This window comes from Hoplias malabaricus, chromosome 3 (assembly GCF_029633855.1).
Source record: "Hoplias malabaricus isolate fHopMal1 chromosome 3, fHopMal1.hap1, whole genome shotgun sequence".
Taxonomy (NCBI): domain Eukaryota; kingdom Metazoa; phylum Chordata; class Actinopteri; order Characiformes; family Erythrinidae; genus Hoplias; species Hoplias malabaricus.
The window spans coordinates 22,124,343-22,141,451 of NC_089802.1; the positions used below are offsets into that span (position 1 = coordinate 22,124,343).

The 17,109-nt window shown below is 37.4% G+C and overlaps 3 protein-coding genes across 3 annotated transcripts; 2 read left to right on the forward strand and 1 right to left on the reverse strand.

Annotated features, from left to right (window-relative positions):
* Nucleotides 1-2,253: 2,253 nt before the first annotated feature.
* aqp8a.2 (aquaporin 8a, tandem duplicate 2) lies at nucleotides 2,254-8,903 on the forward strand. Its single transcript, XM_066665317.1, has 5 exons — nucleotides 2,254-2,501; nucleotides 3,267-3,393; nucleotides 3,518-3,732; nucleotides 4,064-4,198; nucleotides 8,758-8,903. Exons 1-5 carry the CDS (start codon nucleotides 2,254-2,256, stop codon nucleotides 8,798-8,800), a joined length of 768 nt encoding a protein of 255 aa, XP_066521414.1. The 3' UTR covers nucleotides 8,801-8,903.
* Nucleotides 8,904-10,409: 1,506 nt separating this feature from the next.
* Nucleotides 10,410-11,716, reverse strand: hbae5 (hemoglobin, alpha embryonic 5). The gene is made up of 3 exons (XM_066663380.1): nucleotides 11,095-11,716; nucleotides 10,666-10,873; nucleotides 10,410-10,564 (listed from the first exon to the last, which is right to left on the reverse strand). Exons 1-3 carry the CDS (start codon nucleotides 11,187-11,189, stop codon nucleotides 10,436-10,438), a joined length of 432 nt encoding a protein of 143 aa, XP_066519477.1. The 5' UTR covers nucleotides 11,190-11,716; the 3' UTR covers nucleotides 10,410-10,435.
* A 994-nt stretch (nucleotides 11,717-12,710) lies between these two features.
* On the forward strand, nucleotides 12,711-14,704 carry LOC136690946 (hemoglobin subunit beta-2-like). Its single transcript, XM_066663083.1, has 3 exons — nucleotides 12,711-12,907; nucleotides 13,454-13,676; nucleotides 14,238-14,704. The coding sequence occupies exons 1-3, from the start codon at nucleotides 12,816-12,818 to the stop codon at nucleotides 14,364-14,366; spliced, it is 444 nt and encodes a 147-aa protein (XP_066519180.1). The 5' UTR covers nucleotides 12,711-12,815; the 3' UTR covers nucleotides 14,367-14,704.
* The last annotated feature ends 2,405 nt before the right edge of the window (nucleotides 14,705-17,109 follow it).

Here is a 17,109-nt window from a genome sequence, read left to right on the forward strand (position 1 = left end):
TGGCATCTGACTACCCTAAAATCAAATCAAATCCAGTGAGCTTTTAGAATGACCAATATTTTCACAAATGTTTGTAAATGCAAACTGCATGGCTAGGTGCTTGATTTTATACACCAGTGGCAGTGAAACTGAATGTCAATTATAAGGATGCATGTTCAAATACTTATGTTCATATACACTGATCAACCATATCATTATGATGTTTATACACTCACTGTCCGTTCTTCACTAATCAAACAGGAGCATTTTGTAGTTTTATAATTACAGACTAATGTCATGTTGTTGGTTTTGTGTACTTTATTTTTTCCCACTTTTCACCTTGTTCTTTAAGGGTCATGACCACCACAGAGCAGGTATGATTTGGGTGGTGGATAATTCTCAGTGCTGCAGTGACACTGGTGTGGTGGTGACGCTTTTGGCTGGATATTTTTAGTGGGTGGACTATTCTCAGTCCAGCAGTGACACTGAGGGCTTTAAAAACTCCAGCAGCACTGCTGTGTCTGATACATTTTTTACAGGCATAACACATACTGACACACCACCACCATGTCAATGTGTCACTCTAGTGCTGAGAATGATCTACCATCAAAATCATGCCTTTTTTGTGGTGGTCCTCTGTGTGTCCTTACCATTGAAGAACACAATGAAAGGGGGCAAACAATATATACAGAACAACAGATGAATGGTCTGTAATTGTAGAACTACAACGTGCTCCTGTGGACAGTGGACCTAAGAGAATGGATGGTGAGTGTAGAAGCAATGGGGTGGTCATAATGTTATAGTTAATTATTGTAGTTTGTATACCTCTTTTTAACACCTGACATTAATGGCACCATGCTCTTTCTTATGTTTTTAGAGAAGGTCTGCATGCATTTAGTTAACAAGTGTACAGTTACTATTTGTAAAACTCTCTTTGTGTTTTCTCCAATCTGTTGTAAAAACTACACAGTTTCTTCCATTTTAACTAGTGTCTCCTTATAAAGGTTTGTATTTTGTAATAGATGATTATGTATCAAAATAAATCACCACTTTTTTCTAAATAATAATCTAAATGAATTAGTTTCGTGTTTTTTTTTTTGAGTGAGAAGATAATCAAAGTTCAACATGACATGACATTCTGTAGGTCCTTCACACATAACAACACTATAACTATTTTTATAGAGAAATGAAGCAAAAATGATGCCCATGAAGCTATTTACTTCAAAAGTAAATGTGTACCTTAATGACTATGATATCAAGATATATCAACCATTCACTTAAAGTTGTGAAATGGATATTGCAGCTACATAGTAACGGAATAAGGGGTGATAAATCTCACACAAAAGCAAGATAGTCAGCCAACATTGATAAGAGGATATAATAGAGCCTGGATTTTATGGTGCAAAAGAGAGCATGGGGTCATGTTTCTTATGCAACATGCTTATGGACACATTGCAAAACTTTTAAATCTGTTTAGAATTAGTTATTTTCTGCTGTAATTTTTTTTTAAAATAAGACAATATGTAAATGCAGCCAACAGAGATTATAATATAAAAAATCTGACTGGTTAATTTGTAAGAATAAAAAGAAGTAGAGAATGGTAAAAATATATGATGGTTTTGCCAAATAAACCCACACTAAAATCACATGTGGAAGAACATATCTTGTTGACCCTTTAAACTGAAGTTTGAGGAAAATTTATTTTATTGAAATTCATTGCTTCCATTTATCAGTTGTGAAGCTTAGATTTCTCTTTTGCTTCTTCTGTAGTAGATCTCATTTCAACCCTCCATTTGGAGCAATTTACCAAGTAATATATTCACAGAATTAATGTAGGACGTCTTGAAGCATAATCACAAACACCACTTCAACTAATAAAGGGCTTAATATCCCTAAAGCCGATGCTTCACACTAGGCATAGTGTGTAATCATTTTGTATGAACAATTTACAAGCTTGCACAGTTGAATACCCTGGTTCCACAATAGATTAACTATTAAAAAAAAACAGATTATATATTAACCTGATATGTATATTAGGAAATATCTAAAGAGTGGAAGTCTAAACCCGGTGTTCTTAGATAAGGGGATAAAAAACCCATCCTGTTGTCTGTCAGTCTATTTGTTCTTACCTGCAAAATTTGTTACGCCAATCCGGGCAATTGAGGTCAAGGTGCTAAGAATAGTTATGGTATCAGCCTTATGGTAATAAATGAGGCTGTTTGAGGATGGCAGTCAGGCATTGCTGAGAGTTAAACCAGACAGGCCAAAAGCAAGATGGAAGAGGAGAAAATGGAGCTGAAGGAGATGGATAAAAACTTTCAGGATAAGCTCAAACAAACACCACCCAACAGCTTTGAGAGAGTGATCCAGCCATGTATCGCTGAGCTGGTGGGGACTACATTTTTTGTCTTCATTGGATGTGTATCAGTGATTGAGGATGTGGAAGCAACTGGCAGGCTGCAGCCAGCACTGGTACATGGCCTGGCAGTTGCAGTATTGGTGGCATGCATGGCAGAGATCAGGTATACCTAATGGTTCTTCTGCTTTAATGGTTTCCTATTTCATTATGTAAAAATACCTTCACATAAAACATGAAAAATTTTTACATTTCAGAATTAAAACGCTTTTCTATTTAAATGCTTCAAATGATATGGGCTTATAAACAAATTTAACCTCAAAACATTAAGATAAAGTTTGACTGGGTGTTTCAAATTTAAAAGTTTTATTTGTCATCCACAATTCAATTCATATAGTCAATATGTAGAAAGAAAGCTGCAAAACAAACAGTTTGTGCTAATTCTTTTTTGTGACGTCATAAAAATCAACCAATTAAATTCTGTCCCATTATAACACAGCATTTTTGTGTAACTTATAAACATATAACTTATAAATTCAAATTCCAAACTTTCTCCTAAAATATGATTTCCATGGTTTCAATTTTGAATTACAAGTATATGTTACACAAAATAAGTTTAAAATTGATTTGTACCCTTGATATTTATAAATATTAAAACTAAATCAATTACTTAATTTAAAACATTTCCTGAAGATTAGCAGTCATTTACATATATCAGTCCTGAAAATACAGCTAGAAGGATTTGCTTAATTCTTATTTTTATTTTTAAAAAATGTGTTGCCTTGCGCCCAATTATTCCAGGTAGGCTCTGGACCCACCGCGACCCTGAATTGGACAAGCGGTTACAGATAATGAATGAATGAATGAAAAATGTGTTGCCCTTATTTATATTTATTATGAAGCTCATATTACATTTTTTCTTAATCTGCAGTGGCTCTCATTTCAACCCTCCATTCACCATTGGAGTCTTTTTGTGTGGAGGAATCCAGCTGTCCAAAGCCGTGCTGTATATTATCAGTCAGCTTATTGGTGGTGTGCTTGGTGCTGCTATGTCAAAGGTGGATCTCACAATTGTAGTGTCACATACACTCCTCCTATTTACTACAGGCGTTTGGAATGCTGGTCTGATGTATTTATTTCTCTGAATAAATCAGGTTGCTCTCAACCTAATGTGTTCATCAGGTTATGACTTCAAGAGAAAACTACATGAATGCCACTGGAGCAGCTTTTACCATTGTAAAATCAGACCAGGAGCTAGGAGCAGCCATCTTTGCTGAAGTGGCCATGACGTGCCTTGTGACTATGGTGGTACTGCTGGGGGCAGTCAATGGGAAAAGCAAGAGTCCCCTGGTGCCCTTCATGGTGGGCTGCACTGTGATCATCAACATCTTGGCAGGGTAAAATAAGAGTGCTATTTCCTCTGTATACACACAGCTGACACAGTCTCTATAGAATGGAATTGGCATATCAGAATTAATAATTGGAATTAATATTTCTGACACAGCTGAACATGAGTTTAAATGCAATCATGTGCTATTGGAATATACTGCCCCCAATATAGTTACAATAAATGCTCTTGATGTATGTAATAATGTTAGATGTTCAGGAGTCTGGATACTTTGGATATACACTATTTAAGAAAATTCAGGCTCATGTGATTATCTTTTCGTGAGGGGAAAGTATCACTGTTATGTTTCTGATTTGTTCATATTGTGTTTTCTGTTTTAGTGGGGAAGTGTCTGGCACCTGTCTGAATCCAGCAAGAGCTCTAGGGCCAGCATTGATGGCCGGTTACTGGACATATCACTGGGTCTACTGGGTGGGCCCTATTACAGGAGGCTTAATTGCTGCAGCTCTTATAAGGTGAGTCTTCCTTTCTTAAAAATACATATATACAATAAGTGTGTTTAAGTGGGTGTGGTGGTGTTACTAATGTTCTTTAGGTGGTTGCTTTGGAAAACCAATTGGTTGCTAATATATTTTGGGTAGTTGTTATGGTATGCCTTGTGATTTGTAAGGTTTGCTATAATATTGCTAAGGTGCTCTTACAATCAAAAAACTCATATAAACATAATATATAGTAAATATAGTAACTACCTGAAATAAGGTCCATGTTTGTAACAGGGTCTGTGTACTTTTTGGTAATTCTATTTTCATTTTATTGATTTTCATTTCATACTCCAAATCCATATAATGTTAAAACAATTTTTTTTTCTTTGAAATCAAAACATAAATTCGTAAGAATAACAAAACAGAAAAACTGTCCGTCTTTTTATTTTCCTCAAACTGAAATTTAGCACCGTCGTCAAGGCAACTCAAGGTGCCTAAATACAAAGCGCTCACTTTAAGTACTAATTAACTAAAGTTAGCTGTTTTCAGAGGCGATGGTTGGCAGGCTGACTTTAGATCCACACTGAAGCAATTGTACACATGGCAAGAGGGGACTATTTTTTACAGTGGCTATTTTGCATTAAAAAAATTTGATCACGTTCTCCCAGTGTCTGCGTTTGTTTCCTCTGTGTACTCCAGTTTCCTCTCATAGTTGAAAAACACACATTGGTAGGTGGATTGGCTATTTGAGAGCGTCCATAGGTGTAAGTGTGTGAATGAATGTTTGTCGCCCTGTGAAGCACTGGAACCCCCTCAGGGTGTGTTCCTGCCTTGTGCCCAGTGATTCGGACCCACCGCGCCCCTGAACTGGACAAGCGGTTACAGACAATGAATGAATGAATGAACCTTTGATCACAAACTATCTATGTGCAATGTGCTAGATACATCAGTGATGTAACCTGGGGTCACTGGATGTTTCGCGTCTTTCAACATCAGACACTCTCACCCAGGTGCCCCAGCTGAGGGTGATCAGACCCCAGCTTGCATCCCACCAGCAACTGCTTATGGATCAGCCCTCTTAATCCAGAGCCACTTTTTGGCCTTCTCTGTGGTTTCACATGGGAATCAAATGCTTATTCTTAGCCACTCTTTTTGGCCCAGTTAGTTGAGGACTTAGTTGAGGGCAGAGTGATCGTCCTGCAAAAATTACACCCCACTTCTACTAGCTTGTAGTGAGTTTTCCAGTGGTTGGCATTGCCCACCCAAATTTGTCCACTGCCCACCCAAACACAAAACCAGCTCAACCAACCAAAAACCGCCTTTTTTCCTTTGCTTATTTCTGATTGGCTCTTTGAGTCATATAAAATCGACAGACTGTCCTGTGTAGCTCAGCAGAGCAGACAGGTTCTGTCACTGTGTGTGAACACCGAAAGCGATAAAATTACTCAGCATCACCCGTGCAGCAGGGGATATGTCTCTGGTGGGCGTGTCCACCAACATGGCCAGGCAGTTCTGGACTGAATTGCATCACCAAGCAAACCACTTTTTTAAAGGAACAACAACCAAATGCATGTGCAGGGTTTATTTATTCACAAAAGGATCACAACCCTGACATGACTTTTTATATTTTTTGTAATTAAAAAATCACTCTGACAAACCTACAGCTGTGTTTATATTGTTTTTGTAACAATCACTGAACATTATTTTTAGCTAACACATATGTCAACTGTAATTTGGGCATAATGTGACAAAAAAAATAGCTCTACTTAAATATTCAAAGCAGATATTAATTACACTTTCACTGAAAGTAAAAGATGCAGTTCAGTCCAGCGCTGCCTGCCCGCTTGTGACTGGACAAGGCCCCCAGTGACATTTCCCCTGCAACCACAATCGTGCATGGTTATTGTGTAAGAATACCTCGGGTGAGTGTAGATGTGCTAGCTAAGGAAATGGTTATGTGGAAAATTTTATGTCAAAATGCTTACAAGCAAGTGAAAGAGAAAAAAATCCCAGAGCATTAGAGGGGTATGATGTATATGCATGCAGTATATGTATGTATTGACAGAATATTCAGTTCAGTTGTTAGCTTGTTGCCAGCTGGCCTAAATGTCTGCCCAGATTAGCATTGTGGCTAAGAGCGCTAATATAACAATTAAAAATGTAACTACTGTCATGTATTGATTCATTGTTTATTCTGAGTTGAATGTGCATTACTAAACATAGTGCTTCATCATGCATGTTTATTTTATTTTATTTTTTTAATGAATGGCCTTCACAGATCCACGAAACGGGTGACATCAGCCAGATAGAAAATAGATAGATACGCACATGAAGCTTCTCTGCCTGTGTAGAGCTGACATGAACTTTCTGATACACATACACAAGAAAAAACAGGAAAAACTTGGCCAAAGTAAAAGAAACTGGGAAATGTTTCTATTGCATTTGTTTATGCATATTGTTTTTCTTACTTGTTCTGATTCACCTGTCCAGAATTCTACTTACTCTGGATGCATTTATCTGCCATGTATGAAACAGTCTTGGAAATCAGACAGCATAAGCACACTGCTGGGATGTAATCAACCTATAAATGTGTCCTTCAAAGTATGCAGTCCCTGAATTGAACTGGCATCCCTGCTCAAATCAAACCCAGAATACAGTTCTACCTTTCTAAATGAGATTAAAGACTTGTCTACCCATTATGTGTTACTGCCCCTCCAACCAAAGCAGTCTAGAACCGGGCCTGTTTCTGCCACCACCTTCAGCACTTGGTCATGGCGCCAGCAGTAGTGACCTTCTGCAAGGGCCTTTGGACAGCTACTCAGCAGATGTTGTTGTAGGGATCCCCTTTCAGAGCATATCTGGCATGCAGGTGTCTCAGTCTTGCCCCATACACAGAGGTTCGTTGGGCTTGGTAAGGCATCATATACAGCCTTGATGAGGAAACGGACATGACTGAAGTGTGCCTGCATGATGTTTATTCAGGTAACTTTGTGCTATAGGAACCTCTCCCAGTTTGTCCATGCCCACTGTTGCATGAGCCCCACTGTTCTGCTCACTCGCTCTTCCTCCATGCCTGCTCGGACCTCTTCCTGGATTAGCTAGTGTTTCTCCTTCCCTCTGGCCTTGCCTACTTGGGTGTTTTGCAATAAGTCCAGGCCAGCTCTCCCTGTGGCCAACGTCCCTGTCTGTCCTACAGAGGCTTTTTAGAACCAAAGATCTTGTTCATTGCCAGGGCAAAGAAGGTAACTGAAATAGTACACTCAGTTTTTATCCCTTTTTCCAGCTGATGCCATTCTGATGTTATTTCTCCAGAAGTGACCCTCAGCCTGAAGTTGTTGTAATAATCCATTGTCAGGTCTTTGATTGCACTGGGGACATGGTGGCAGTGATGTGCAAGTTCAAGCAATCTTTGTGGAATGAATCCATACGCATTAGCCAAATCTAGTCACAGCACACATAAGTCACTTCTGTTCTCATGGGCTTCTCTGATGAGCTGTGTGAATTCACCAGTGAGCTCTAAGCAACTGAGGGATTGATGTAGTTGTTCTTGAGGAGAAATTATGTGAGTCTCTGGGAAACAATACTGAAGAACACCTTCCTTTGACACTCAACAATGAGATGAACCCAAGCTGACTGATGCATTTTGAGTTTTCCTCTTTAGGGATCCACACTCCAACTGTTCACCTCCACTGGTCAGCAACTTCCCCTTCGCCATATTCAAGATATTCCAGAGGTGACACCGGAGCTGGGTACAGCTTTTGTACACAATGTATGGTACACCACTGGGACCTGGAGCAGAGGCAGAGCGTGCTGCCTTAATTACCTCCTCAAACTCCTTTAGGCTCGGCTCCCTCAGATCAAACATATTTGTTGGTGGAGCTGGGTTGATGAGGGCTCTGTTGGGTATCTTTCTGTTGACTGTTTTGTAGCTTGGTTATGGTCCTCTCTCACAAGAGACGCAGGATGGGTGCATCCTGCTCAGGGTACCGTCTTTCCATGCCATCAGCAGTCTTTCCAGTAGTCCCCAGACTATTCTTGGTTGTCACCTAGTCTCTTCCTAGATGTCACTGACTATGCCAGACTTCAGTGTGCAAGATACATCTTCTGGATGCACTGGGATACATCATTAGTGATGTAAATTTTATTTTTTATTTTTGTATCTTTGTTGTGTAACTTTTCCTTTTTTCATGATATCAACACTGTTCTAACTCCAGATTGCTTGGTCTGATTGTGAGATTTTTTTTTACCTGTATGCAGATTTTTGATCTGTTTTATGGTTACCACCTAGCAACTGATTTTATACTTTAGCAGCAATACCCAAGAAACCAACTGGATCCATGGCAATCACCTAGCAACAACATAGCAACCACCTGGAACACCTTAAATACCATATGAAATGCCATAGCAGCCATCATAACCATCACCAAATGAAATAGTCATGTATCAACAGCCTAGCAAATGCTTTGAATGCTTTTAGCAACACTTTTGTACCACATAAGCTATTCAACCATTCTGTGATTTTGTCATGAAATGCAATTTCTTGTAACTATCTTATAATTTGTTCTTAGGCTCTAAATTTGTTTTCCTTTTAGGCTTCTGCTTGGAGATGAGAAGATGCGCGTTATAATGAAATGATATTCCTCAGTGTGATTACTCATTTAAAATGCTGATTCAAAACCTGTGAATTGTTGTAAAAATTTACTATTTCATTTATCATATTTGTTGTAGTTCTACCAGTAAATGTCAGTAATATAGAGTCTTCAAAACACAAATGCTTTACTTTTCCTGTATTCAGTAAATCCATTACTTTCCATAAATAAATAAATAAATAAATAAAGAACAAATATGTGTTCAATTGTTCAGAGCTTCAGAGGAGGGCAAGATAAAAAATATCTGGTGGGAACAAATTGCACTTTGCCACACAGTTACTTCATGTACCCTCAGTCCTGGGTTTAATTAGTGCCTGGAGTCAGTGTCTGGTTTTTGCACAAAATTCAAAAGTAAGTTAAGTTTGAAAAGTTTTCTTTCTTTCAATAAATTGCCTGCATGTGATATGTTGTTTCTCACATTTAAAAAAGCTTGTAGTAAGTGTGAGCTCATTATGATAATTAATTTAATGTAAAATGTAATAAATTCCAAATTTCTTTCTGTGTGCCTGTTGAATAAAGGCCAGTGCCTCAACACGCAGTCTTTCTTTGTTGGGCTTGAGTCTGGCCTGTCTGCATTTACTTATTGAAGTGAGAATTTGAAAACACTGAGTGCACATTCCATGCACATTGAACAATGGGACGCAATGTTGAGAGCTGGTATTTTTAGAAGAGGTTGAAGGGTTGTTTTGCTACTGCAGTCGATGTGCTCATGAGGTGACCATTGGGGACGAGGGGGGTTTTATTACTCATTTTAAGTAATCAGCAATTTGACAGCAACAGCATTTTTATTGGCTCTTTATGCTGAAGGACAGGACTTTATCCGTACACAGGATCCATGTTCAGCATCATGAGAACCCCATGAGATTTTCTTCTTATTAAAGTTTATGGTTTTACCTCACACATCACTGTCCCAAAATAGCTTTTGTCCTTTTTAAAACACTGTGTTAAACAGCTCTTAGTAGTTAATCAGTTAACCAGGTTCAGACGCTGACCTATCCGGAACGCCTATTTGTGACCCCTAGTCTAAACCAACCATGGCCCTAATCAGGATGAAGCAGTTAAAGAAGATGAATGAATGAATATTTTTTTTAGTTTAGATGTATTGTTATATATTTTTTCATCTAGAAGCAAAAGTTTTTTAGTAACTGCTCAGACCTGTATTTAAGGATTCTATTAGTTTTGTTTGTAGACCATTGATCTGTGAAAACTGAAAATATTACTTGGGGGAATTTTTTTATATTGTTGTAACCTACAGAAGGTCCTGAAAAATAAAATAATTAAACATAAATTTTAAATGGTTTAAAATTACAAATACTATTAATACAACTGCCATTGATTGATCTGGAGAAACACTAAATGAAACTGTAGGTTTTTATAATGCTGTAATTCTATCGAGATGTACTATATTTTCACATCATATAATATTTCTGTTGTACTGACTTCTAGAAGTAAACAAGTAATTTAGAATACATAACAAGTACAAAACTAAATGTTCCTGTAGTAAACTTTAGAAAAGAATAAACAATAAAAAACAAATTAATGTTTGTCCAGACTGGGAACCTTTATTTTGTTACATCATACCCAGGCTTGGGCTGGTGGTCTGGCATTGTCCATGACAAATTTAACGATATTTATCAGACATGGCCAGAGCCACATTGGCAAGGAACTTCTCGAAGGAGAGGTGGACCTCTGGAGTGAGCTCATCTGGGTAATAAATGGCCAGCACCACAAGGATGTTGTGAGACAGGATCTGTAGGATTAGGACTGAAGTTATAAATGCTCAGAAAACATGGCTTGTGTTTACACAAAAGTAAAGAGGAGAAGCTTCTAAACTCTAAAATTCAGGTCTACCTTGTAGTTGGCAGGGTCCACCCTTAGCTGGAAGGCATGCAGCTCACTGAGAGTCAGCAGACCACCAAAGAGGTCATCGATATTTGCCACAGCATCAGCGAGGCCTCCCATGACCTTCTTACCATGGTTCTTTACAGGGGCAGAGCCAGGGCTCAAATCTGGCCAGTGTGAGAAATAGGTCTTAGTCTGGGGGTAGACTGCAAACATCCTATGAAAAAAATCAAGAAGACGGTTACATAAAAATTAAGGGAATAGGGAAATTAATTTAGTAGAAAAAAAAAGTTATTTACTGAATGTGACACAAATGACTGAGACAAAGAAATGCAATCAGTGAGCAAAGCATACATTCTAGGTATGAATTATGGTGTTGAACAGAAGTAAATGTTATAATTGAGCAAATCATGCACTGCTTTAAAAGGCCAGACTCACCTGGACAAGGCATCATGTCCAATCACGTCAGCATTTGGAGCGACCTTTGCCCAGAAGGCCTTGACGATATTCTTATCCTTGTCGGAGAGGCTCATTTTGGATTGATGGATCCTGCTGATCACAGTGGCTCAACTCTCTATATATGCAGTTGTGGTCGTGCAGACACACCCAAGATAGTAGCCCAATTACGTACCAGATTGAACCTCTGCCAAGGATCGCTTGAGTTTTGGCATTATGCCACTGATTATTTTTTCTACATTTTTTCCTTATATTTCTAAATTTTCTGAATGGATATTATATTATATATAGCTGACTACATAAACAAGTTAAATGGAAATGCTACAAATGAATGCTGTTCATCCATTTTTCTCTGTTCTTTTCTTTGCAACTTTTGGCATATTCTGAAAGGAATAAAATTATGAAGTACATAAATTATGTTTTAATTGGTTAGTTAAGAGATCATCTGTCACAATTCTCCTAATAACCATGATGGATATTATATACACAGTTAAATTTTATATGAACAATTATTAATAATCATTTTGAAATTAATAATAATTTTGAAATGATGGAACTGGGTTAAATACCTGCTTTGATATGATTTATGTAACCCCTTTTTAGTACAGATTCACCAGTCACGTTTCATTTAAAGGCTCAAGAAAATCCTTGCATATCAAAGGAGATAAAACTGCTGTAATTACGCCTTACATATTTCTTATGATTTCTGCAAAGCAGATAAATGTTTTTATTAGCAAGTTCATGTGATGGGAGTATGTATGTGTGTGTGTGTTTGTGCAGATAAGGTGTAAGTTAGTTTGACTGTATGTGTGTGTGTTTGTGTGTGTTTTTGTGACTGTCTGTGTATGTGCAGGGGAGATAAACCCAGATGCTGCAAAATAAATAAGTCTGAATTAAGTCTAGATTGAAAAGACTGATGGTCTCTTCTAAATAAGAATGAGGAAGTTCACTGTATGTCCAATGTTTGTTAAACTACCTTATGAAGAATATAATACAATATAAATATAATATTGGCATCTTCATTTAATTTGGAATTCAGGTTTTTAAAATGCCATCATTGTGGGCACAGATGCTCAGTTGGAAATTGAAAGCTTCATACAGTCTGTACAAACCTGATTCTCTCCCTCTTTTTTTATTTTTATTTTTCTTATTTATACTCTCCCGTGTTGTATTTTTGTTTGAAAGGTATTATATAATAAATTTGTCTTGCACTCCATCCAGTATCTTTTGAATGTTATCTGTTCATTTATAAGAGATTTAAAAACAGCAGCAACATCAACAACAATAAAAACAATAACATATATTATGCAAAAAAAATCGAATAATTTAGTTGTTATTTGTTTATTCATTTATCTATTTTTATTTTTAGTATTTACATTTTTAGAATTTTTTTTAATTTGGAAATTTATTTTTAGAACCCTGAACAGTGTGTTATTAACAATTCACTAACTTAAATGAATAATAACTAATAATGATATTTGTATAATTAATATTAAGAATTAATATTCACTCGAGATTCAAGGCTACCAATCAGAAAGCTGCTCCAGAGAGTGGCCACGCCCAGGCCCATGTCATGCACAGGACAGGAACACAGCTAGGAGGCGGCAGAACTCAAGTCCTTTAATACTGTAGAGCACAGTGCTTACAGCTCGGTAAAACACGTCCCAAATCCTCACCTAAAGAAACAGATACCATACACAGCCATGGTGGAATGGACAGAGGAAGAGCGAGCCTTCATCCAGGAGATTTTCAGTAAGATGAATTATGAAGACGTGGGCCCTAAATCTCTCTGCAGGTATGTTGGAAAAGATAGTTTTCCACATTTTTGTCCAGAAAAAACTGCCGTGCTCTCGCACATTGTACTGAACTACACTATTCTAGTAATGGCACAACAGATGGCAGTGTACTATTACGCCTATCGTGGTTCACTTTCAGTAGAAAGGGTTCTATGTAGTGGCCAGTAAAAAGCATGAGTGCAATAAAATTATTGTGTGTGTTTAGGTGTTATGGCTTTACCTCTACACAGGTGGGAATATTTAATGAGCTAAAATGTCTGTACTTTTTTCAGTATATGCTAATTCTTCTATTTCTGCTTAAGTATATTTGCCAGAAAATTGTTGTGCATTTGGTCCATTCATATTTTGTTGTTTAATATTATTAGATTTTATGAGTGTACTCTGTTGCACCAATGATTTTGAGCTTTATCATTTTATTTTTAATTAAGGCTATTGTATAATAATATATAGTTAATTAATAATAATATATAGATAATCTACTACAGAACACTTTAAGAATGGTTTAAACATGGCATTGTGGACTTATGTCATCCTCCTGTGTACAGGGCTCTGATTGTGTACCCTTGGACACAGCGCTATTTTGCACATTTCGGGAACCTGTATAATGAAGAAGCCATCATGGGCAACCCAGAGGTGCTCAGACATGGGACAGTGGTGCTGCATGGGCTGGACAGAGGCCTCAACAACTTGGACAACATAAAGAGCAGCTACGCAAACCTGAGTGAGCTACACTCAGAGAAACTGCATGTGGATCCAGATAACTTTAAGGTGGGAAGCGCAGGAGGCTAATGTAGATTATGCACTTTGAAATAAATAGGCAGCATATAAGGAATTTAGAATTTCAAAAAAGAAAGCAATTGCTTGACTGAGTATAATCCACCACATAAATATTATCTATGTTGGTCATTTGGTGGTTTCTTTCCATTCCTGGAAGGGCTGATAAATAGGCTACACTGTAAATAGTCTACACTGTGCATGAATAATTGTATTACAAAATGGCATGAATAAATTTTTAACTATTATCTGTATAATAAAAGAAAATAATATTAGATCAAATGCAACCATTTTGGAATCTTTTATTGATTTTCTGCACATTTTAGACTTATTCTAATGCACAATTAAGGCTTACTGAATTTAATATTCTGAGGCATATCTGCATGCCATTTAATGTAGTTTATTTTTTGCCCAATACGTTAAACATATCCAATAAATAGAAATTCTGTCCTAAAAAAAATGGAAAATTTTCTTCCTGTGTAGTATCCTGTGTATAGCTTATTTCGCACTCAGACCTTTACTGAAACTAACTGAGGTGTCTTTTTTTTTTTACAGCTGCTGGCTGACTGTATTACGGTGGTGATTGCTACAAAAATGCGTGCTTCTTTCACCCCTCCTAAGCAGGCTGCTTGGAACAAATTTCTCTCAGTGGTAGTTTCAGCTCTGAGCAAGCAGTACCACTAAGGCTCTCTCAACTCCACATTTAGAACTGTTACACTGTAAAGAAAACAATATGCATCTGCTATTTTGACATGAATATGAAAAATAGTTGCGATCGGATTTTTTAATCTCATCGGTGAGTGAATGGTGGATTTAGATCAAAGTTTTTGAAACACATTTACATAGTAACTGAATTCAGATGTTGAAATAAGGCTATTCTGATCACATGTTCATATATTAAATTGTAATATATGTAACAAGATTGCAGGATTGTGTGTGTGTGTGTTTGTGTGACCATGATCATTAAAGAATATGCTCATATATCATTAAAGAATATGCTCATATGCATTAAAGAATATGCTCATGCCATTGCATGTTTATTTGTTGAAATGTTTAAATGTTAAATTTTGTAAATAATACAGATTAAAATGTAATGAGAGTTGTGAGTTGTAAAGTCCAGTACTTTTCAGTGTTGAAAAGTGGAAAACTTGGATCTTAAGAAGGTAGTTTTCCAGACATGGAATCTTTTCCTGTTACTGAACATTTAAATCACTGAGATTGAATATATGTTGCATTTTCATGTGGACAAATTAGACCATGAGCGGACCATGTAGCAGAGTTACATGGTGGGGGGTGGAGGGATGTTTTAGCTGTGGAAAGTGATTAGTGATTTGCACTCTGACTAGCAGTGGTGGACAGTAACGAAGTAAATGTATTTCGTTACTGTACTTAAGTACTTTTTTCATGTAAATGTACTTTACAGAGGGTGGCACAGTGGCGCAGCAGGTAGTGTCGCAGTAATACAGATCCAAAGCTCCAAAGGAGTTTGGTGTGTTCTCCCTGTGTCCGCATTGGTTTCCTCCGGGTGCTCCGGTTATGACCCATGGTCCGAAAACACACATTGGCAGGCAGATTGGTGATTCAAAAGTGTCCGTAGTTGTGAGTGAATGTGTGTGTGTGTCACCATGTGAAGGACTGGGGCCCCTCCAGTGTGTATTCCTGCCTTGCGCTCAGTGATTCCGGGTAGGCTCTGGACCCACTGCGATCTTGAACTGGATAAGTTACAGACAATGAATGAATTTACTTCACTTAAGTATTGCCGTTTTAGGCAACTTTTTACTTTAACTGCATTTCAAAGTCAAACATCTTTTTTTCTCCACTACTTTATAAAAAATCTGCTGCTCCTTTTGCTTTATGTTTGCGTAAAACTGTAACGTGTCTGAACAAATCTCCCCACTGTGAAATGTTTCCCTGCCTAAACCAATAATACCAAAGGCAGACTTATAATATGACTATAAACTGTTGTGCAAATTTGAGACTGTAAGTAATCATTTTCAATTTTTAGAACCGTTATGAATTAACAAAATGAAGTACCATTTAGCATTTGCCCTGATAGCAAGGAGACGGCAGACCACTGTTGGTCCACTGAGGGCAAAGTTGGAGGTCGACTAGTGTTTTACACTGCGTTTTCTGGGCGGACCACTGGTGATTAAACAGAATTTTAGACAATATGCCACATTTTAGCACTTTTCCATTCACAGTCCAATTTATATATATTTTCCCCTTTTTTAGGTTCTTCACCTTTTTAAATGAGTAAATAATTTTTATCCAGCACAGTGTCAACATTTTTAGCATAATCATTTTATATCAGGCTTATACTCATTATTATATCTCTCACAGTTGTTGATAATATTTGTATTAGTTTGTTTTCCAGAATAAAAGTCTCTGTGAATTTAAAATCTGTCTGAGATTAAAGATTTGTTATATCCTGTACAGGACAGTAATCTGAGTGGTCCGCTGGTGGACCAGCAGTGGTCTACAGTCAGTGGTGTGCGAGCCTTTTTATGCCAGTGGAACGATATATGCTCGCTGTCTGGGTGGCTGTATTTAAGTCATCAGTAATTACTATTCATTCATATATACGGTTTACGGACCTGTAGATGTCACAAATCATGGAGATTTATTAAACACAAGCATGAATAAAACCAGATGAAATATTCCAAAACCCCAAAATCAGTAGAGAGATAAGACAAAAACGAGCATCAGGCAAAAAGTCCGAAAAACGAAACTAGCCTGTATAAGAAACAGGTGTCTCCGAACTGCAGAAATAACGCAAATATACTCTGCAACTATGTAGACAAGAGGTTAAAGGAACACTATGTAAAGTTTTTACTTTAAAAATACTGCTTCAAAATCACTGTGATGCTTCACTGACCTGTAATACGTAGAATAGAGCCTCTGTCGTTGCTATTCTCTGCTCAACACTGCAAAAACCTCACTATGTAACTTTTGAAGAAGGGTAGGAAACCACCTCTTCCGTTCCTTTCCCTACCAATTTCAGTATAGTGTCTTGTGCCATTGCGAAAGTTTATACTTGTGCATTGGCGTCTGTGTCACTCTGCAATTACACAGCCAAATCATGTAATGTAGAGGAGTTAATATTTCTGGACTTCTTGACTTGAGTTCATCTGACTGCAGACCAATCACAGTCGTTGTGACCTGCGTAGACCAGTTACATTTCTGGAGAGGTGCACATCAGGCCACACTGTCTATGACATAGATTTAACACATAAGCTGAAATTGGGCTTAATACTCAGGAGACAGTGACCTCTGTTGGTTTGGAGGGAAAGCACATTACATAAATTACAATGTATGTAATTGTGGATATAACATTATTCTTCGTATTTAATCTTTGACCATTACTCTTGTGTTCATCAGTGTCCGACTAATTAATGACATTCTATTAAAAGACTGAGGAACCAAGAGT